At 44.0% G+C, this 23945-nt stretch overlaps 1 protein-coding gene and 1 pseudogene across 1 annotated transcript in view; both read right to left on the bottom strand.

Moving 5' to 3' along the window:
• GALNTL5 (polypeptide N-acetylgalactosaminyltransferase like 5) overlaps window positions 1-23945 on the bottom strand; it is a 52162-nt gene continuing 28217 nt past the window's right edge. The window contains exons 5-8 of the mRNA XM_061166504.1: window positions 16740-16989; window positions 14267-14384; window positions 2894-3043; window positions 1-156 (exon numbers count right to left, since the gene is read on the bottom strand). Coding sequence (XP_061022487.1) covers window positions 1-156; window positions 2894-3043; window positions 14267-14384; window positions 16740-16989 — 674 coding nt within the window. The remainder of the gene's footprint in view (window positions 157-2893; window positions 3044-14266; window positions 14385-16739; window positions 16990-23945) is intronic.
• LOC133072714 (growth factor receptor-bound protein 14-like) lies at window positions 11291-12896 on the bottom strand (annotated as a pseudogene).

The following is a 23945-nucleotide window of genomic DNA, read 5'->3' as shown; positions in this document are numbered from 1 at the left end:
TCATGAGATTATCTCAGATGCCTCCAATTCTGGGAAGATAGTATCCAAATACCACTGAAATGACTTGCAACCCAATCGTTTCCTTAACTCAACACGCTCACTGATGTTTCCATAGGCAGCAGACTTCAGAGCGGGTCTTCGTAGAAAAAACTGTTCCTAAATGGAAAGAATCATTTCATGAAACCAAACAAATCTTTGTCCATCAAGTCATGATATCTAATAGAGCAGAATCTAATTTCATCATCTAACAGAGCAGTATATATTTTCATCATCTGAACTGAAACAGAACAATCAACAATAAACCTTTTCCTCTGTGTGGGGAGGGCAGACACGTGAGACCTGGGACTCACTCAGCCACAGCTGTTCGCAGGCCACTGTGATGAAAGCGGCTAGAGGGGCTAGGAGACCTAGGTCCTGCTTCTCAAGAGCCCAGAATCACAGTTACCTGTGGCAGTGTTCCCCCTTTCTCCTGATCTCCCAGTGAGGCTACATGACAGAACCCCTCACTCCCGAGTCCCCGTCAACACTTCAGTGGTTTCAGAAACAGAGGGTGGTGCGGTGGCTAAGGGGAAACTGGCTCTGGAGGAGGGCATCCTGGCTTCAGTTTCTCCCTCCGCCACGGTGTAGACACTGAAGCACAGTTTGGACATTCATCAGGATTTAGGCAGGCACTAATTCATGGCCCATGAGTCCATGTTTCCAGATTTATTCAAGATATATCTCTACAAATGTGCAAAAAGACATGGGAAAAGGATGTTCATTTCAGCAGAGTTAAGGAATAACAAAAAGCTGAGACGATCAGAATGTCATCTATGGGGGCTGTTTATTAATGGGATGAATTTTAGGAAATCTATTCAAAGGAAATATTTAAAAGAATCATATTTATATGTTCTGATTTTAAGACTTTGAAAGTATGTTTTTAAATTATATAAATAAATGGAAAATTCTAAAACAAAATACTGATGCTCAAATCTAGTTATAAAAAAGAAAAGGCTATATACTCCTGTGTATGTGAATGTAACAGAAACTACAGAGAGTAAGTTAGTGATAACTTCTGAGGGGTAGAACTATGGGCTTCAGAAGCTTACTTTTCACTTCATACTTTTCAATACCAGAAGACTTTTAAAAATGCAGATGCTTCACCTTTTTAAAAGTAATTTTTAAACATCAGGAAATACAATAAGCATACAAAAGAAGCATATAAAATATAAATGTGCACCTTAATGAATTATCAAAAAAATCAACCTGAATAAACTTGGCTAGGTCAAGAAATAGAACAAAACCAGTACCTCAGAAGCCACTTGCCTTTTCCTTCATGATCATAATTCTTCCTCTTAAGTTTCAAGTGCTATTCTGATTATGTGTTCATTTCTTTGCTTTTCTTTCTAGCATTGATATCTAATTATTCATGCATAAATGATATGGTTTGATATTATGTTTTTAACTTTATAGAAATGGAAAAATACAGTATGTATGCCATTGTGTTTGGCTTCTTTTATTCACTGTCTTGAAGATTTACCTATGCTGCTGTATGTGTGTCTAAGGTTGGTTAATTTTCATTGCTACATAGAAGTATATCGATTAAACATATCATATTTACCATCTTCCATTCCCCTCCTGATAAGCATTTGGGTTGTATTCTGTTTTGGCTAACACAATCAATGCTGTTTATAAACATTCCTGTTTATCTGTTGCGGTGCACAGAAGCACCCATTCTATAGTGTCTACACAGGATGGACTTGCTAGCTCATGGGATAGTCATTATCTTTTGTTATTTTATTCGATAGTGCCAAACTGTTTCCCAAAAGGAGTTTGTAACAATTAACACTCCCACCCACAGTGTCTGAGACTTGCCCACACATGATCCTGTCAGGCTTCAAAAATGTTTCGCCCCTCCGGGTGGCTGTGTAAAAATATCTCATTGAGGTTTTAATTCATATTGCCCTGCTTACTAAAGAATTTGAAGTATTATTACTTTTATAATTTAAAATAATAATAAAGAAATATTAGATCAAGACCAGGACATATACTATCATGGAGACAGTCTTCCATATTTCTATCCATGTATCTGCAATGAGGTCGTGTGGCTACTGTCCACATCAGTTTGAACTTTCAAATTAAAACAAAGCTGCATCTATATATTCTCTATATGCACATTCTAAAGTTCCTGGCAAGAGGCTGAAAGCATGGGGAGATGCACGCATGAGGGGCCTGGCTTTGATGTAAAAACCTTTGACCAGAAAGGAAAAGAGGTAGCAAAGATCCTCGTGTGTGGCGCTTCAGCCTCATCACTTGGGACTTGGTAGCGAGTCGAGGAAGAGAATCTAAAAACGTATGCATGGGAATGGGGACAGAGAGGCGTCTGCTGCAGAGGGGTAATCTTGGGAGTGAAAAATAGACCTGGGGAAGAAAAAAAAGACTCCGTGTTTGGTCGATTTACCTCTGAGAAACCTGAGTTTCCCTAGAGATTAAAACAATGAGTAAGATGCAAGTGTAGTGGGTTAGAAGGAACTAATCGCGAATAGGGTCTGAAAATGAGCGGGTGAGGAACTGAAAGGGCACATGTGTACTAAGCGGCTTCAGTCCTGTCTGACTCTTTGCGATCCTATGGACCGTTGCCCCCCAGGCTCCTCTGTCCATGGGATTCTCCAGGCAAGAATACTGGAGTGGGTAGCCATGCCCTTCTCCAGGGGATCTTCCCAACCCAGGGATGGAACCCATGTCTCTTATGTCTACCTGCATTGGCAGGCGGGTTCTTTACCACTAGCACCACCTGGACCCTAATTTAAGGAAAAGCACAAAATTTGGTATCTGGAAGGCAGTAGAAGGCTTCTTCAGAGCTAGTCCCTCTCTGTTTTGACTCATCTTCCCAAACCAGGGATGTATCCTTCACCTTGTATTCATCTAGCCAAATGTGTACCAGTCTGAGATTGTTATATTCCATGGCTTTTATAACTTCAGAGTGGTTTGTCATGTGTTGCCTATTGATGTGTCCAACTCGAGAGCAGGGGATTACATAGAGCTGGCCTCCACACATCCAGATCTATAGACATAAGGAAAACAGAAAACGCATTAATGATTAGTGTCTGTTTGCTAGTAACAGGCAACTGCTGAATTAAAACAGAAACAACAACAGCCATCGTTAAGTGTCTTATTTCATTTAATCCTCACAACAACCGTACGCTGTGATCATCCCCATTCTACAAATGAAGAAACTAATACATGCATTAGTCAAGAAGTTTGCCCAGTAATATAGCAGCAGAGCACAAATTTCAAACTCAAATCTGGCCCCAGAGTCATCGCTCTGAACACTAAGTGGTCCTGCCTTGCTCGTACATGACCAGCTCTGATGCTGATCATATGAAGACTGACAAGATACTTTGTCTTAGGATATTCTCAAACAATATGCTGAAAGTAACATTTTCTGAGACTCTTAAGTACTGCTGGCTGTTAGGTTCAGTCGCTCAGTAGTGTCCAACCCTTTGCAACCCCATGGAATGCAGCCCACCAGGCTCCTCTGTCCATGGGATTCTCCAGGCAAGAATAGTGGGTTGGGTTGGCTGTTAGTAGGTAACAAAAGAAACATTGATCATCGGTCACTTCAGTTATTCCTTTTTTTTTTTGTACTTAAAACACTTTATAATGCTTATTTTTAATAACTTTTTTTTACTACACAAAAAAAAATATGATCATAGGAAAAATAAGTGTAGAAAACCAAACAGGGGAAAAAATCACTTTTTAAACACTTCATCAGTCAATACTAATTGAAATTGTTGTTGTTTAGTTGCTAAAGTTTTGTCCAACACTTTCGCGACTCCGTGGACTGTAGCCCACCAGGCTCCTCTGTTCATGGGACTTATGAGGCAAGAATACTGGAGTGGGTTGCCATTTCCTTCTCTAGGGGATCTTCCCGACCCAGGGATTGAACTTACGTCTTCTGCATTGGTAGGGGAATTCTTTACCACTGAGCCACCAGGGAAACCGCCTAATAATCCAAGTATGTATGTGTGTATACAGAGATACACAACAGTAAGATAACTTGCTTTTTTAATTTAATGTTTTGCAAAGTTATTTTTAAAGTCTTGTATTATTTGGAATAATACAAGAATATTGGAATGTTGGTAGTTTTAAATTTATTATTATAGATAACACCACAAAGAATGTGCTTGTAATGTAAACCTTACATAGAGTATACCTACACAACTCTTCCGTTTGAGTCAGTGACACTTACATGGTTCCTAGGTCAGCAGCAACAGCATCAGTAGGGAACTAACAAATGTAAATCCCTGGGCCTACCCAGACCTACTGACCTAGGAACACTGGGTCTGGGGGCCCAGTATTTCTGTACTTTAATCAGTTCTTTAGGTGATTCTGATGCATTCTAAAGTGTGAGAACCACTGTTCTAATTAATCAAGGTCATACACCCCAGTTTTATAGATGTTTTCTTAGGAAATCCACCTAATCATTTAAAATAATACTCACTGAAAACAATATTCAGAAGTATTATGGTGAAAATATCAGATAGTCAGAAAGGATTATGTTAAAGAAAAGGGAAAAGCAGAACTTCTGACATGAGACCTAATGACTGGTACAACAAACTTCCAGGGTTCTTTAGAAATACCCAGAAATATCCAACCAGTCCATCCTAAAGATCAGTCCTGGGTGTTCATTGGAAGGACTGATGTTGAAGCTGAAACTCCAATACTTTAGCCACCTGATGTGGAGAGCTGACTCATTGGAAAAGACCCTGATGCTGGGAAAGATTGAGGGCAGGAGGACAAGGGGACAACAGAGGATGAGATGGTTGGCTGGCATCACTGACTCAATGGACATGGGTTTGGGTGGACTTCGGGAGTTGGTGATGGACAGGGAGGCCTGGAGTGCTGTGGTTCATGGGGTCGCAAAGAGTCGGACACGACTGAGTGACTGAACTGAACTGATCCCCATAAAATGTCTACAAAAATACACATTGAATGCCTTCTCCAGAATGCATGCCACAGTATCTTCACCTGGCTCACTCAGTTGGTAGAGCTTGAGACTCTTTAATGAATCACAAAGGGATTTCCCTGATGGTCCAGTGGTTGAGAATCCAGCTTGCAGTGGGGGGGACATGTGTTAGATCCCTGGCCCGGGAATTAAGATCTCACATGCCGTGGGGCAATTAAGCCCACACGCCCACACCAAAACTACTGAGCCTGCTCACCACAGGGAGGATCCTACATGCCACAGTTGAGACTCAATGCAAGCAAATAAAATAAATTTTTAAAAAATAATAGAATAAAATGAATGACACAGTAGAAAATCCCTTAGACCAGAAGTCCAAAGATTTAGGTTTTTTTATCATCTTTGCTACATGCTGATGATCAGACATATCCTCTCTGAATCTCTTTTTCACCTGCAATTGAGAACTAAATAGTTGATCATTTAAGCTACTGCTTGGGGGTGCTTTGTTATGCAGCAAAAACTAACTGATACCAGTCACCTGCAATGTTTTAATCTCTTTTTCAAGAGATCTTAGGAAATTTGGAATATCAGTAATATCCATTTAATAATTAGGACAGATACAGAAGTATTTACTATTATTGGTGCAGTCTTACATGTGTGAAATGTTTCTAATAAAAAAAGAGATCTGGCTATGAGCATAGAATAGAAAAGTAACCAAAGTGATCAAGGGGGAGTGAAAATAAAACACATACTAAAAGACTTTCTCAAAAAGTCAAATTGAGGATGCAATCGCAACTTAGCCCCATTTTCACAGGACCCATGCAGTTGCTCTTTTCCTCTTGATTCATTCTCAAAGGGACACAATCCATCTGGACATGTCTTTTGTTCTGCTCATTTTCCATGTAGGAGATGATCAGCTTTCTTTCTCGGATATACTGCTGGAAGTAGTCTGTCCAGCTCCCAGTATTACTGTTATTATTGGAGGAGGAAGAGGATGGTGAGGAGGGAGAATATCCCATCAAGAGTTAATATAGTGGGACTTCTGTGGTGGTCCAGTGGCTAAGACTCCACGCTCCCAAAGCAGGGCATCTGAGTTTGATCCCTGGTCTGGGAACTAGACCCCACATGCCACAACTCAGAATTCACAAGACACAACTAAAGATCCCACGTGCTGCAACTAAGACCCAGTGCAGCCAAATAAATAGATTAATAATTTTAAAAAAAACATAAAAAAAGAGTTAGTATAGTTTAGTACTTCAGAGTCTAAACTCAGAGGCCACTCCGTGTGGTTCAAATCCCCTATGAGCCGTGTGATCTGGGCCAAGTTACTGAAGTTACTCAATCCATTTGAGTCTCAGTTTCCTCATCTGTAAAACGAGAATAACAACAGCACTGGCCTTACTACTGAGTCTGCGCACTTCAGAGCCCGCCTGCCACAACTAGAGAGCCTGCATGACAAAACTAGAGAACCTAGGCACCTAGAAAGCTGGTGCACTGAAAAGAGAGATCCCACGGAAAGCAACAAAGGCCCTGCATGCAGCAACTAAGATCCAACACAGCCAAATAAGTAAATATTAAAAAAAAAAAAAAGACAGTACCTGCCTCATGGGATTGTTATGAGCATCAGATAATCTGACACTTGTGAAGTGCTTAGGGTTTGTGTTTTGTAAAATGAGAGTGCCTCTGCTGTAGTGAAGTGTGGTAGGTTATAAGCACGGTCACATATGCTTTTCATTCCTACCTGCACATCTAACTGCTAAGTAACTCTGTACTCCACTCATCAAGAAACGAGGTTTATTTCTCCATCTCTTGAAACTGGTCTTGGCCTTGTGACTTGCTTTGGCCCAACAGGACATTAGCAAAGGTGATGCTTGAAAAGTGTGTGCAGCACTTTGGGAACCTTTTGCTCTTGGGAACCTTGTGACCACTTCACAGTGAATGAACCTCACTAGTCTGCCTAACCACGAGAGGCAAATGGTCTGGTCATCTCCACTGCCCCAACACTGGACACTGGCCAATGTACAGACATGTAAATGAGGTCATCCCATGCTAGCCAGCACCAGCTGACCCTCCAGATGAACACAGATGTGTAAGCATCACTAGTAAAATCAGCCCTCCTGGCTGTGACCAAAAAAACCATTTTAGCAACACAACAAATTTTGAGGAGTAACAATTGTTTGTTGTTTCAAGCCACTGTATTTTTGGGACAGTTTGTTACACAGCAAAAACTAACTGATACACTAAGGAAGTAAATGGGACCTCTTATCCACTTAGCTGCTCATTCCAGAAACTTGGTGTGATTGATGAAAATACTGTTCTGCAAACATTGTCTCACTCTCTACCCTTCACCAAGGGGCAGAGTATACTTCTCTGACACACTGACTTTGGACTTGTCCATTTGACAAGCCTTGGTCCATGGAACGTGAGCAGACACGGTGTCTCTGGAGACTTTAGAATAGGCTGTGTGGTTTGCCTTGACTTTTGCCTTCCTACTGTCACATAAGAACATGCCCAGAGTTGCTAGTAGAATGACCAGCAAAGCTGAGCAGACTCAGAGCCCAGCCCCGCCAGTGTAAATGCCCAGGCAGAGCCATGCTGGCCGACCCGCAGACATCTGAAAGAAGAAAGTAGATGCTTCTTGTTCTGAATTGCCTGGTTTTGAACTGGTCTGTAACAAGCATCATCATGGCATTAGCTGACTGGTAACTGGGCTGTCCTTGACAGCTCTTTTTCTCAGCACCCACCTAGCTGGTCAGCATACCTATGGGACATTCTAATGATGGTAACGTGTAGGCAACTGGTCACACAAGCTTATGACTCAGGAGAAGGAACTGGGAAGGGGCAAGAATTGGTATCACTTGCATCCATCAGTCATGCAAATCTGATCTGGATAAGGTTATGGAGCAGGTGGGGTGAGCAGAGAAAGAGGGACTTGGGGAAACCCTACAGGGTGGAAATTCTGAGATGGGCCAAGAAAAGTCACTGGTTTGAGCAGGGGGCTGGGTGCTGAGCAGCTTTCCTAACCCTCAAGGTGAAGACACAGGAGAACCCGCTTCAGCCCTTCTCTAGCACAAACCAGCGCTTGTGGTTTGCTCTCAAACTGCAACCTCCCGGGCTGCAGCAACTGTGGGCTGAATCTGAGCTGGCATCCGGGTCTAAGCGCCCAGTCTGGAGGTGAGGCGGGTGGTTCTCCGGGTGTAGAGCAGGGCCCTGGGCCTTGAAGCAGTGTCCTGACCCTTTGGGGTACCATGGGATGGAGCACTGAGGCAGGGGACCAGCCAGGGCACAGGCTGCCTGCTCTCTCAGGGAAACAGAGGTGCCGACCTGGAGCCTGGTTCTGAGACTTATTCCGAGGTTGGAATTGAAGCTGCAGCTCCGAGGGCAACAGCGAATCATCACTTCCCACGAGCAATGGTAATACTGACCTCGGGGCAACTAAAGCAAGTTCTGGGTATTGGAAGCATCCAATATATGGCCAGCCTCAGTGAGAAGCCGGGGCTTCCCTGGTGGCTCAGATGGTAAAGCGTCTGTCTGCAATGCGGGAGACCCAGGTTCAATCCCTGGGTTGGGAAGATCCCCTGGAGAAGGAAATGGCAACCCACTCCAGTATTCTTGCCTGGAAAATCCCATAGACGGAGGAACCTGGTAGGCTACAGTCCATGGGATTGCAAAGAGTCGGATTTGACTGAGTGACTTCACAGTCATTCATTAGTGAGAAGTGACTTAGAAACCGGGTAAACTGGAGCTGGGGGGCCGCGGGGGCCTTAAGACCTGAAGTTGAATAGATCATAAAAGCCAGGAAGGGACAGGTTTGGAGCATACTGCTTATGAGTTCTGTGAATTTGCCAAGCTATACTATCTCTCTGTGACGTGGTTTCTCCACTCTAAACAGGAGACAATGCAGGTACCTACCTCCCAGGTTTATTGTGAAGATGAAGTGAGCTAGCATCTGTAATATTTCAGAGCAGTGCATGTCACACATGATGACAACTGGAAGATGAAATACATTGTATCCTTCACATCTCACCTAACACACCACTTCTGCAGGGAAGCCACTGAAGACACACTCCTCCCCCAAGACAAGGCCAGGTTCCCCTTCTATGTGACCTCACACTACTCTGTACTTCTCCTTCATCACAGTGATCAGAAATACAGCTAAATAACTAACCCTCTCACTCTACCCCGAAGAGAATGGAAACTTTATGCCATTCGAAACCACTTCCGCATTAAGGGCTGCTATACTTTAGCACCCAGTGCAGTGCTTGGCACATAACAGGTTCTCAGTAAATACTGTTGAATGAGTGAGTGAGTGAGTGAATGAATGAAAGGGGATTGCGTCTTCTGAATACCCAGCACGTGGCACAGCCCGATGCAAGAGCTACTCCTTAGATGATGGGTGTGTTGAACCTCGAACTTCACTTGAACTCTCAAGAGAGTCCGAAACTGAGATGACTCTCTTTCGTTTAGTCCGAAGCTAAAACAGGACGTGGGTTTTAGCACCACACAGGTGTCAGTTACAGCCACAGAAGCTGACGGGGGTATATTATGAAAAGGATCATCCAGGGGATGGCACAGACATGGGCCAAGGAGAAGAGACGTGCTGCTACAGATCCTGGTGGCCCTGGCTCGCCTTTTGACTCCTTTGGGCCCCTTTTGTTTCTGGGTCATGGAGGGGAAGGCTGAGATGCGGAGACGGCTGAGCGCATGGTGGACTGCAGGTGGCCGGCTCAGTGGAGAGGTTTATTCCTAGCAGATAAGGAAACATTGCACTAGGTTAACAACAGGCACGTCTTCACAAGTGCAAAAAATGGCTCCATATCAGCCCTGAGCCCTGAAGAGCATGTGGGGCGAGGAGCAAGTGTTGTCAAGAAAAGTCTTGGGAACAGCCATGTTTGAGAGAGACACAGAAGAATAAACTCCTGGGAAGGAGATTGAGCACAGCTGAGCAAGGCAAGGGGATTTTCTTGGATTTTGCTCTAAAATCCAAGAACACTTCTGGAAAAGACTGGGCACTAGAGATAATCTGTCTGCTAATGCAGGGGCCTCTCAGGTGGCACTAGTGGTAAAGTGCCCGCCTGCCAATGCAGGAGACCTAAGAGATGCAGGTTTGACCCCATGGCAACCCACTCCAGTATTCTTGCCTGGAGCATCCCATGGACAGAGGAGCCTGGCGGGCTAAAGTCCATGGGGTCACAAGAATTGGACATGACTGAGCGACTCACACACACACACACACACACACACACACACACTTCTAAGAAAGCTAAAGCTCAGAGAGAATAGGAATTTTCTCATAAAGGAAGCAGTTTTCTCTACATCTGATTGTCTCTGTTAGAAAAGACACAAAGCAGAGAAAAGTGAGGGAAAACATGTGAAGGGCAATGATGATGAGCTGACAGCCCACATGTTTATGCACAGTTCAAAGTGATCATTATAAAAAATCTATTAGAATTCAGTCAAATGCAAAAAATGACCTATAATAAACATATGATAAATGTTTGAATTGTCATACCTTAGTATCTTCTTCAGACTCTCCAGGCATGTCGACTTTGTACCTTATTCTCCACCCCAGTTATTTCATTACATTCTTTTTTTTTTTTTGATCATGCCATGCACCTTGCAGGATCTTAGTTCCCTGAACGGGACTGAACCCAGGCCTTTGGCAGTGAAAGCACTGAGTCCTAACCACTGGACTACCAGGGAATTCCCACATTAAATTGTTATACAGTTCTGAGAATGGGATTTTTATTTATTCCTATTTAACAGGTGTAGGCTTCCCTGGCAACTCAGTGGTAAAGAAGCTGCCAGCCAATGCAGGAGACACAGGTTCAGTTCCTGAGTTGGGAAGATCCCCTGGAAAAGAAAATGGCAACCCATTCCAGTATTCTTGTCTGGGAAATTCCATGGACAGAGAAGCCTCGTGGGCTACAGTCCATGGGGTTGCAAAGAGTTAGATATGACTTAGCAACTAAATAACAACAATTTAACAGGTGAGAAAACCTAGAACTAGAAAAGTGAATGACCTGCCAAGCGTCTTACAGCAAGTGAGGGATAGGGCTGGGACTCACCCTGATGTCTAATGTTCTCATAGAATTGTTTTTTCATTTTTTTCTGAGGTTTAATTTTAACTAATGAATTTTTAAATGATGAAGGTAACATCAATCCAAATCTTGAATTATTTGTAATGTACAAACTATTTTTTGTAATTGTAGGTGAAATAGATTATTTTCACCATGGCAATGCCTTCACCCTTATTTATGGTCTTTTTCTTGAGTTCTTTTTCCTCAACAGTTTAACAAGTCACTTCTGGTTTGGCTAAAGTGCAATCCTAGCACAATAAATGTTTCAGCTTGCAAGAAGAACGCCCTTATTGAGTTGATAGAACTCCACCAACTGGATTAGATCCGTAAATCTTGTATGTCTCATCTAGGGTGTGGAACATCTCTCCATCATCTTCCACTGGTATAATTTGAAAGTGCTTTATTTTTTGTCCATGACTCATTGACAGTACAAAAGTTTTGGGGTTACTCTGACTATCCCGTACCAGGAAAACTCCATCCACTAGACCTTGCTGAATAATTAATCGCTGAGCTTCCTCTCTAGAAATTTTGTAGTGAAACCATGGTTGGGACTGGTGTATAGCCATGTTTGTGGCAGAGCTCTGTGAAGACGCGGTGGGGCTACTGTGACTGCCCAGGCGTAAACATCCTTTTTCCCTCCAAGCTAGTCCTTCTTCAACTGCAATGGAAAAGGCTTCAGTGGGATTTCCTATAACTCTGGTTTTCTGGCCTGAGAAGTCCACTGCTACCAGGGAATTCTCTGATTTACTTCTCATGGGAGATATACTCTGAGAACTGTAGCCACTTCTGCCTTGATATGTATGCATGTAATTCCGGTACAGCTGCATGCCATACTTAAGCAATCTAATCGCGGTGACCCAGCACATCCTACTCTGCTCTTCTTCTGCACAGAGCATTTTCAGGTCTCGGGGCCCTCCTGCTTTGTTAGGCTTAAAGCAGAATCCATGGTTAGTCGGTGCTCCGTGTTTTGTTTTTGTTTTTTTTTTTGCCTGCCAGTGACACATAAATATCGCTATTGCCAAAATTCGCTGAAAAACTGCAAATGCTGTGGTTCCTTTGATGTCCCTTTAGTAGAAAAATATAAACCGGATCTTCTTAAAAGGAAGTAAATCTTTTTCCAGGACTTCTTTCCCTGTTCTTTTGGATGTAAGAAGCCATGGATTTCAGGATATGTGCTTGAACTTAGAAACATCTGCAAAATCTGTGTGGGGGATATGTCACCATTGGTTTCAGTTGCAAAAGACACCATATGCTCTGGGAAAAAGTACATTGGGTTTTTAAAGAATTCATATTTGGCATAATTTTTTCTAAAGTATAGCCTATTTTCTTCTTCCATCCCCCAGTTAGATAGCACTTCAGTCACCAGCTCTTGGTCTTCTATTGTTCTTTCTAGACCTACATGAGGCAGGTGCTCAAAAAGGGTCCAGCTGTGGTCATCAGTGTAATGATTCTTCAGGATCAACAGCTGGCAAACATCCCGGGCACTTATGTCACTGGGTACCGCTAAAGCTCTGCTGGTTTCATCTTCACTGTATACTTTAATTACCTGTTTTTTCCTTGAATTTGCTTCGGGAAACAGGCCTGCTGACAACACAGATGTAAATAGAGAGCAGCATAGCTCAGGAAAAGGGTTTGGAATAGATGGCATTTCCAGAACATCAAGATCTTTCTTTTTTTCTCCTGTCTGCCGCACAGCCGCGGGTCGCGTCCGGAGCGGGCAGGAGCGCCCGCGCGTGCAGCCAGGGGGCCGGCGCCAGGTGGCGGGCGTTGCCCCTCTCCTGGGCAGCGCCGCACACCTGGGCGGCCAGCGGCGAGTCCCGGGCAGGCGCCCGACCCGCGGCGCTCTGCCCATCTTGCAGGGAAGTGGTCATTGTCGCCGGCCGGGGGGCTCGGGCGTCATGGGACACCCGGCGCGGGGGGAGAAGGAGATCGGGCGGCGGAAGGCGAGGAGCTGGTTCGGCAGCCCGAGCGCGCTGCAGGTGTGGTGGCCTCGCCGCCTGCGCTCTGGAACCGGGCGGCTCAGACGCTCAGCCGAGCGGTAGGTGAGGCCAGAATTTTTTTTTTTAAGTTAAATATATTATTTTTATTGGTATAATTTGTGCACCACCAGAAATTCACCCTTCTAAAGTATATAACTCAGTGATCTTCAGTATTTTCACAAGGTTGCATAATCCTCACCACCATCGGGTTCCGGGACATTTCACCACCCCAAATAGAAACCTGGTCCCCATCAGCAGTCACTCTCCTCCCCCCGCCCCTGGCAACCGCTAATTCACATTCTGTTCCTGCCGATGTGCTTAGTCTGGACATTTCATATGAATGGATTCATAAATACATGGTCATTTGCATCTGGGGCTTCCCTGAGAACTCAGCTGGTAAAGAATCCACCTACAATGCGGGAGACCTGGGTTCGATCCCTGCGTTGGGAAGATCCCCTGGAAAAGGGAAAGGCTACCACTCCAGTATTCTGGCTTGGAGAATTCCATGCCCCATATAGCCCCTGGGGTCACAAAGAGCCGGACACAACTGAGCGACTTTCACTCACTCACCCCATGTGCATCCGGCTTCTTTCACTTAGCAAAATGTCTTCAAGTTTCATCCATGCTGTAGCAGGCATCTCAAGATTTAAGAGTCAGGAGACAACTTAGACATCTTTTATCAAGTCTCTTATTTTACAGATAGAAAACCAGAGGCCTAACTCAGCCCACATATTTAGTGATACCCAAATCTTCTCCCTCCTAATCCCGTGTTTTTTTCTACCATGTTACTACCAAGAGATTCCACAAACAGATGAAAAATATCATATTAATTTAACATATCTGATGTTAGAAGAAACATAGGTAAGAAAATCTGATATTTTATGAAAGGTTTTCCGTTTCCGTAAGTGGAAGTCGCTCAGTCGTGTCTGACTCTTTTCGACCCCATGGACTATACAATCCATGGGATTCTCCAGGCCAGAATACTGGAGTGGGTAGCCGTTCTCTTCTCCAGGGGATCTTCCCAACTTAGAGATCGAACCCAGGTCTCCTGCATTGCAGGCAGATTCTTTACCAGCTGAACCACTAGGGAAGTGCATTTCTGTAAGGAATCCCATAGATCATTGACTTGATGTGACACCTGAATAGCACCTGATGTGCCTGTTGGGAAACGGCATAGCTGCCACAACATATTATGTGACTTAAAGTTAGATTTTACTTTCTATATATAAAGGTAACTATTGAAAACATAAGGTTGGAATTACCCTTAGTGAAAGTTCCAGGTTTTCTCCTCCCCACAGATTCATGCCCTTGTCGTACTGTCCAATTTCATTAAAATAATGCCTACTTATAGCAAAAATTCCTCCAGGCATTGCAGGTGACCTACAAAGGATACACAGATATTAGATTGATTCCATATGTGCAGGCATTATGGATTTTAGCCAAAGTTATGTTGAATATAGCGAAAACAGTTAAAAACTAGAAAACACCCATGTTAGCTTCAAAATTATCTTCATATACATTTAAGTATGTACTCATTTAATTCTCATAACAGCATGTGAAGTTATTCACCAGACTTACAGAGAAAGAAATAAGGTTCAGAGAGGTTAAGTAACTCATAGAAGATCACACAACTCTAGCTAAATTAAAATAGAGGCAAAGATGAAGGACTTGCTAGGCTATGGTGTTAGAAAATTGACTCATATAGTTTGTGAAACAAAGAGGGTAACATTAAAGGAGAAGTGAGCCTGGAGTCAAAGTTATTAGAAAATGTGGGAAGTGATCTGGAGAAAGTCTCTTGAGAAATAGCCTCATAAATGCAGCTAGAAGCCCTAACAATGAGATTATTCTCACATTTAGAAATATATTTTCCAAGACTAATATCCAAGGAAAATGACCTTCTTCTCAACCTATAAAATTATAGACAGAAGCCCTTGGATAAATATTTTATATATGAATTTGGCAGACTTTGACTTTTTCTGGGCTATCCACAGTGCTAGTATTCTGATCGTTGATCAACATGCAACTGATCCCTGAGAATCACATCTACATTTTAAATCTGGACAGCTGAAATCCGATGGATACAAATCATGTGGTATTCTGCACCGGGATGAGATGCTCAATTCAACTCAGTTCAGTTCAGTCCCTCAGTCGTATCCGACTCTTTGCGACCCCATGAACTGCAGCACGCCAGGCCTCCCTACCCATCACCAACTCCCAGAGTCCACCCAAACCCATGTCCATTGTGTCAATGATGCCATCCAACCATCTCATCCTCTGTCATCCCCTTCTCCTCCTGCCCTCAATCTTTCCCAGCATCAGGGTCTTTTCAAATGAGTCAGCTCTCCACATCAAGTGGCCAAAGTATTGGAGTTTTAGCTTCAGCATCAGTCCCTCCAATGAACACCCAGGATTGACCTCCTTTAGGATGGACTGATTGGATCTGCTTGCAGTCCAAGGGACTCTCAAGAGTCTTCCAAAAGCATCAATTCTTCGGCGCTCAGCTTTCTTTATAGTCCAACTCTCACGTCCATTCATGACTACTGGAAAAACCATAGCCTTGACTAGATGGACCTTTGTTGGCAAAGTAATGTCTCTGCTTTTTAATATGCTATCTAGGTTGGTCATAACTTTCCTTCTAAGGAGCAAGTGTCTTTTAATTTCATGGCTGCAATCACCATCCGCAGTGATTTTGGAGCCCAGAAAAATAAAGTCTGACACTGTTTCCACTGTTTCCCCATCTATTTCCCATGAAGTGATGGGACCAGATGCCATAATCTTAGTTTTCTGAATGTTGAGCCTTAAGCCAACTATTTCATTCTCCTCTCACTTTCATCAAGAGGCTCTTAAGTTCTTCTTCACTTTCTGCCATAAGGGTGGTGTCATCTGCATATCTGAGGTTATTGATATTTCTCCCAGCAATCTTGATTCCAGCTTGTGCTTCTTCCAGACCAGCGTTTCTCATGATGTACTCTGCATATAAGTTAAATAAGCAGGGTGACAATATACAACCTTGACGTACTCCTTTTCCTATTTGGAACCAGTCTGTTGTTCCATGTCCAGTTCTAACTCTTGCTTCCTGACCTGCATACAGGTTTCTCAAGAGGCAGGTGGTCTGGTATTCCCATCTCTTTCAGAATATTCCACAGTTTATTGTGATCCACACAATCAAAGGCTTTGGCATAGTCAGTAAAACAGAAATAGATGTTTTTCTGGAACTCTCTTGCTTTTTCAATGATCCAGCAGATGTTGGCAATTTGATCTCTGGTTTCTCTGCCTTTTCTAAAACCAGCTTGAACATCTGGAAGTTCACAGTTCACGTATTGTTGAAGCCTGGCTTGGAGAATTTTGAGCATTACTTTACTAGTGTGAGATGAGTGCAGTTGTGCGGTAGTTTGAGCATTCTTTGGCATTGCCTTTCTTTGGGGTTGGAATGAAAACACCTTTTCCAGTCCTGTGGTGACTGCTGAATTTTCCAGATTTGCTGGCATATTGAGTGCAGCACTTTCACAGCATCATCTTTCAGGATTTGAAATAGCTCAACTGGAATTCAATCACCTCCTTTCAATTAAAGAAACAAAACCTACCACATCCTATTATTACAGACTTTTAGAAACAAGATAAACAATGAAATATTTCTCTTCATTAAGCTTGAGGAATCAAAGTAATAATCTCTGCAGGCTTCCCCCTGCTCCCACTACCTCTATGCTATTTCTCCATTACCAGAAGAAATCTCACCGGATAGGTGTAGTGGGTCCTTCTGGTCCCTCGATCTCATAAGAGAAAACATGATCCCATTTAAATTCCAGATGCCAGTTGAAAGCTCCTCTCACAATAGGAGAGGGCTGGTATTCCAGGGACAGGTAATCAATGACATCTATCAGAGGACACACCACCATTTTGGGGTCCTTGGCAACGGCATTCAGCAAGGGCTCCAGCCAGACTTTATTCACCTCACAGTGGCTATCCAGAAACACTAGAACGTCCCCTGGGGAGGCAAAAACAGGGGAGTGTTAGCCCATGTGTAGGAAACACCCGACAATACAAATCGAGTTTCAATGCAACAAGTATTTATCCAACACTTACTATGAAAGTGAAAGTAAAGTCGCTCACTCATGTCCGACTCTTTGCCACCCCATGGACTATAGCCCACCATGCTCCTCTGTCCATGGGATTTCCCAGGCAAGAATACTGGAGTGGGTTGCCATTTCCCTCTCCAGGGGATCTTCCCAACCCAGGGATTGAACTTGGGTCTCCTGCACTGTAGGCAGACACTCCCATCTGAGCCACCTGGGAAGTTTGGCTATTAAAGTGCTTTCAGTTTCCCTAGGAAGAGGCAAGAAACGTATGTTTGATACTGTATCAAAAATGCAGGACAGTCTGCACCACTGATATTCAGAAGGAGCTGGTGACTGTGGGTTAGAGCTGCAGTCCCTAACCTTTTTTGGCACCAGGGATCAGTTTTGTGGATTTGGGGAAGACAATGTTCCCATAGACCAAGGGTGGGGTGAGGATGGTTTCAGGATGATTCTCATAAAGAACATACAACCTGGATCCCTTGCACGCACAGTTCACAGTAGGGTTCGTGCTTCTGTGAGAAACTAACGCGGCCACTGATCCGACAGGAGGAGAAGCCCAGCGATGGGATGCAGTTGTAAATGCAGATGAAGCTTCGCTCACTTGCCCACCTCCTGCCATGCAGCCCTGTTCCTGACAGGCCACGGACCGCTACCTGTCCGTGGCCCAGGGGCTGGGAACCCCTGAACTGCTCTCTCACCCAAACACATTGCCTGTGCAAACCCTGCCGTCAGAAGAGAGACTAACACAGATGCAAATGTCCTTGGTTCCGCAGCCCTTCTGCCGCCCTTTTGATTCCCTGGTGAGAAGCCAACACCAGTTCATTTCTCTTCCCCCTGGGATGTTTCTGGTTTTGCTGTACGGATGTTTGAGGATGCGCTGAGCCCCCAACACAGGAAATAATTCACATTAAGTTCCTCTCACCAGGCTTTAGCAAGCAGCTTTATCCAAAAATCCTAATTCTGACAATGTGACTGAAGGTAGCTGAGTTCTCTTACTGCTTCTCAGATATCTATTTCGAAATTTCTTTATGGTACTGTGTCAAACCTGGAGGAGGGCATGGCAACCCACTCCAGTATTCTTGCCTGGAGAATCCACATGGACAGAGGAGCCTGACGGGTACAGTCCATGGGGTCGCAAAGAGTCGGACACGACTGACCCACTGAGCCCACGGTGTCAGAAACTCACCTTGGAATATAACATCTGTTGTCTTCATGCCTCAATCAAAACCAAGCTAAAAAGAGCCTGACACCTTCTTTTCAATCAACACTTTGCATTTTTTCATTAAAATAGCTTCTATGACGTTACATCACACAAACATTTCAAAAAATCACGTCAGCTAATTTGATAGGTGAAAAATACCATCTGGTTCTCCAAAGAAGATATACTAATAGCCAGCACACATGAAAAGATGCTCGACATCACACATCTTTAAGGAAACGCACGTTAAAACAGTGAGGTACCACTTCATACCACTTCACAACTATCAGAGTTAAAACAAAAAAGAGAAAATAATAACTGTTGGGAGGATGTGGAAAAATCGGAACTCTCATACATGGCTGTGTGGTGTGGTAAGTCACCTCAGTCGTGTCCGACTCTCTGCGACCCTACGGACTGTAGCCCACCAGGCTCCTCTGTCCATGGGATTCTCCAGACAAGAATACTGGAGTGAGTTGCCACGCCCTCCTCCAGGGGATCTTCCTGACCCAGCGATCAAACCTGCACCTCTTACGTCTCCTGTATTGGCAGGCGGGTTCTTTACCACTAGTGCTAACCAGGAAGCCCAGAATGGTCCACCTGCTGTGGAAAATAGTTTGGCAGCTCCTCAAAAAGTTAAACAGAATTACCACGTAACCCAGATATTCCACTCATGGGCACATTTTAAAAAGAATTCAGGGGACTTCCTCAGCAGTCCAATGGTTAAGACTCCACGCTTCCAATGCAAGAGGCACAGGTTCGACCCTTGGTTGAGGAACTAAGATCCCGCATGCTTTGAGAACAACAAAAAAAATTAAAAAGAATTCAAACGTACCCGTGTATATGATATCTATAGCAGTACTCCTTATATTATCCCAAAGATGGAAATAGCCCAAATGTCCGCCAACAGATGAGTGGAGAAACAAATTGCATATACACATACAGTGGAATATCCTCCAGCCATAAAAAATGAAGTATTGGTACATGTTTATGAATCTCAAAAGCATTATGCTGGTGAAAGAGCCAGACATAAAAGGTCTGATTTCATTTCTATGAAATATCCAGAATAAGTAAATCCACAGACAGATGAAGACTGGTAGTTGCCAGGGGCTGGGAGAAGTGGAAATAAGAAAATTTCCCTATTTATGGGTGTGGGGTTTTCTCTTGGGGTGATGAAAATATTTTTGAACTAGAGGGGGTGATGGTTGTACAACATAGTGACTCTGCTAAATGCTATATGCCCAGATTAACTTCCTAACTTCTCCTTAGGATCTAAAATCACTGAAGGGCCAGGACTTCCCCAGTGGCTTGGTGGTAAGGAATCCGCCTACCAGTGTAGGAGACACGGGTTCGATCTCTGGTCTGGGAAGACCCCGCGTGCCACGGAGCAACTAAGCCCGGGCGCCATAACTACTGAGCCTGTGCTCTAGAGCCCCCCGAGTTGAAACTACTGAAGTCAAAAACTACTGCACTCACATGCTGCAACTTCTGAAGCCTCCACGCCTGGAGCCTGTGCTCGCAACAAGAGAAGCCTCAGCAGTGAGAAGCCCGCACACTGCAACTAGAGCGTAGCCCCTGCGGACCACAACTAGAGAAAAGCACGTATGCAGCAACAAAAATAAACAAACAAAATAAACAGCCAAAAACAAACAGATTTAAAAAAACAAACACTGAAGGACACTAGTTCAATGGGCCTGATAAAGGAGCTTTCCCATCCTTCCTCCTTAAGAAACATATCTGTGGAGTGTTCACAACTGAATTGCTCACTGAAGTTAAAAGTCAGGAGAAATATTCTTCATCTTCCCTGAGTAGAAGCTTGCTTTCTGCTTTCCTGTAGCAACCTTTGCTGCTGTGGTCCAGTTGCTCAGTCGTGTCTGACTCTTGCGACCCCGTGGACTGCAGCACATCAGGCTTCCCTGTCCTTCCCCATCTCCCAGAGTTTGCTCAAACTCATGCCCATTGAGTCGATGATGCTATTCCACCATCTCATCCTCTGTCGCCCCCTTCTCATGCCTTCAATCGTTCCCAGCACAACCTATTCCCACAACTTCTCTAGAAATAGCGTTTTGCAAGTTTTGTTTTCATATTTAAAAACAAACAAATGCTGTGTCAACCTCTCTCAATATTCTCAGTCTCTTTCTCCCCTTGTTTCATTTTATTTTCTGCTTTTCCTCAGTGTCAACATTTTTACATTTAAACATTAGTTTGTTGTTGTTCACTTGCTAAGTCGTGACTGACTCTTTGTGACCCCGTGGACTGCAGCATGCCAGGTTTCCCTGTCCTTCACTATTTAATATAGCTCATTATATCTGTTTTAAATATTCTCGATTTGGTCTCTAAGGCAGTTATTTTTAAGGTATTAAATGTTTTCATTTTTATTAACAATAAAATTGTTGTAAACAATAATATTTTATTTCAGTTTATTGTATTATGTTATGGCTATCTTTCTTAATTTTTTTTGTTTTGAGATTGATGTTTAATAATGCGGTGCACAAAATCCAGTTATGGGGAGTTTACAGAGAATCTCTTTGTGCTTAAGTGTATGATAAACTGTTATAAAATATCCAAGCATTTCCACTTCATTCACACCATAAGTCTGTTAAACATGGTCATTTGGATTTTGTGAAAAAAATTCAAGTGACTCTGCTATTTGAATTTCTCATTTTTGTTTGTTTGCTATGTTTCCATGACCAGTAGTGTGGTAATACTATTCACTGCCATGGAAATCAGAATTTGAGTGTTTGTATCCTGAATTATGTGACCTGGAGCAGGTCTTTAGTCTTTTGGGGGGATTAGTTTCTCTAGCTGGAAGATAAGGATGGTGAGTTCTAAAATCTCTGAGAGACTTCCCACCATGAATGGTCTGTATTTCCATTACTTTTCCCTGTATTTCTCCTACTTTTATTTTACATATTTTATCATTTTGAAGCATATAATTAAATATCTATGTTTTAATTTCTTATTTATTTGTACTACTCACTGTCTGGGCTTCCCAGGTGGTGCTAAGTGGTAAAGAACCCGCCTGCCAATGCAGGAGATGTAAGAGATGAAGGTTCGATCCCTGAGTCAAGAAGATCCCCTGGTGGAGGGCATGGCAACCCACTCCAGTATTCTTGCCTGGAGAATCTCATGGAGAGGGGAGCCTGGCAGGCCACAGTCCATGGGGTCGCAAAGAGTGGGACGTGACTAAAGCGACTTAGCATGCACACACATAATCACTTTCTAATAAGCTATTAATACTTAATGCTTAAAAAAGAGTGCTCATAATGACCTCATTTAATCATTGCAACAACCATGTTAGTTATATATCTTTGTTCCCATATCATGGAATAGGAAGGTGGGGTTCGGAGAAGTGACGTGCCCAAGATCCTGGAACTGGTAATTGGCACATACCAAACTTGAAATGAAGGCTCCGCTTCAAAACCCAGTGCTTTTTGTTCTGTCCTCCATTACCTCCCTTGGGTGTTTGTGGCGGAGACTCAGACACTGCCCTCTGCACCACATAAGTAAACATGTTGACAGGATTTGGGAATCAGGAGGACCTCCTTGGGGAAGGGCATTCTTCTGTCTCCCACATGAGACAACAAAATCGTCTCTCGTTCTGTGTGATGGTCAAGTGACACCACAAGCTCTCAATGGCGTGTTCGATTTTGCTAAGCTGTTGCCTTCAGGATGGCAGCTGAAATCTACACCTCATCTCTGCCCTCTTGGCCTCTTGATGACCACCCAGGCCAATTCAGTGGAAGAGGCTCCATTCTCATCGCCAGACTGCCTTGTATTTATTCCCCCAAACCCCCTGTTCCACTGTGGACTACCCTTTTTTACTCTGTCCACAGTTCCCTTATTTAAAGTAAATTTCCAGACTTCCTTAGTGGTCCAGTAAAGAACCCACCTGCCAGTGCAGGGGACATCAGTTCATTCCTGGTCCGGGAAGATTCCACATGTTACTGGGCAACTTTAGGGAAAGAGCAAATTAGCCAAGATGGAGGTGGTCAGGCTCTCTCGCCCCATGCCTCTCGCTCTTACCCCACATTTTGTAGATGCATGGTTTTGTAATAGCTGAGATCACCTGTAGCACTGTGCGTGTGCATCACGATGTACCTGCTTGGCCACGGGCCACTTTTGTTCTGTAAACTCCACCTGAAAGGCCTCTGAGGCTGCATTATGGCTGCGTCCGCTGGGTCAACCGTGAGAGAACACAGCGTGTCTGCTGCTGGAGCTGCTGGGCCAGTCAGGAGAGAATAAACGTGTCTGCAGTTGCGACGGCTCCTTGAGTTTTCTTTCAGCTTCCTTGCCCGCACCTCGCCTACCCTGGCTTCAGTGAACAGTGTGCACGGTGAGATGCAGCAAGACAACAACTAAGCCCCTGAGCTGCAACTACTGAGCCCGCGTGTCCCAACACCCTAGAGCCTGTGCCCCACAAGAAGGGAAGCCACTGAAACGAGAAGCCCACACATCACAACTAGAGAATAGCCCCTGCTCGCTGCAACTAGAGAAAAACCCTCAAACAGCAATGTAAACCCAACACAGCCAAAAATAAGTAAAACTCTTTTAAGAAACAAAATCCTTAAAAAAAAATAAATTTCCCTACACTAAGTTCTCCTGCAGACCTCCTTGCCTGATGTAACCCTGACTCTCCCGAGAAGATGCTGTTTCTCATAGAAAGTCCCTCCTTGTCCTCCCTGACCACAAGAATCCTTGGGTTCAGGACAGCACCAGCATTTCCTAGCTACTTATGGCTGCTTCCAAACCATAACATTTCTGCTCCCATGCAAAAAAGTCCCCTTTCCTTTCAATTCAGGCCATCTAATTAGAGCTTCTGTTTCTCAATTTTTCTCCACTTTGCAAAACTCTAGCCTTCCAATTCTTCCTGATGGAGTTAAACCCACCCAGCAGGGGTCATTTGCCCTCCTGCCAAGAACACAACACAGACTCATCACAGCTGTCTCAGTTTGAGGGCAGCTTCGGTCATCACATAGGCAGCGTCACCCACAAGGGCGAGTGGACAGGCAGCCATAAATATTACCAAGAAAACCCCATCAGAGGCAGGATGATAGAGAAGAACAGGACCTCGCTGTTTTGTACAGGGTGATTTCAAACAGCCTCTCTGATAACGTGCCACTGAACCAGATACCTGAACAAAGTGAAGTAACAGGTCACGCAGGGGACTGGAGGAGGAACATTCTAGGTGGGAAAATCACACGCAAAGGAAGCCTCTGAGATAGGAGTACAGCTGGTATGTTTGAGGAGCAGCGAGAGGGTCAGTAACACCAGGGGAGAGCAAGGGGGAGGTGAGTGATGAGGGCAGGGCTTCCCTGGTGGTCCAGGGGTTGAGAGTCCGCCTGCCAATGCAGGGGACACAGGTTCAATCCCTGGTCTGGGAGGATTGCACCTGTCACAGAGCAAGTAAGCCTGTGGGCCGCAGCTAGCGAAGCCCACAGGCCTAGAGCCCAAGCTCCGCCACAAGAGAAGCCACTGCAACGAGAACCCTGCCAACAGCAACTAAAGAGTACCCCCGCTCACCACGACTAGTGAAAGCCCAGCAACAACAAAGACCCATGCAGCCAAAAATAAATGAATGAAATTGAAAAAAAAAATGCAGCGTGAAAAGCAAGCATTTTTTAAAAATGTAGAATATCATCAGGATCTTAGAGTAAGGAAGAACTTCTC

The sequence above is a fragment of the Dama dama genome, chromosome 18 (assembly GCF_033118175.1).
Source record: "Dama dama isolate Ldn47 chromosome 18, ASM3311817v1, whole genome shotgun sequence".
NCBI classification, from domain to species: Eukaryota; Metazoa; Chordata; class Mammalia; order Artiodactyla; family Cervidae; genus Dama; species Dama dama.
The sequence above is the reverse complement of the archived record's forward strand: the minus strand, read 5'-3'. Positions and strand labels throughout refer to the sequence as shown.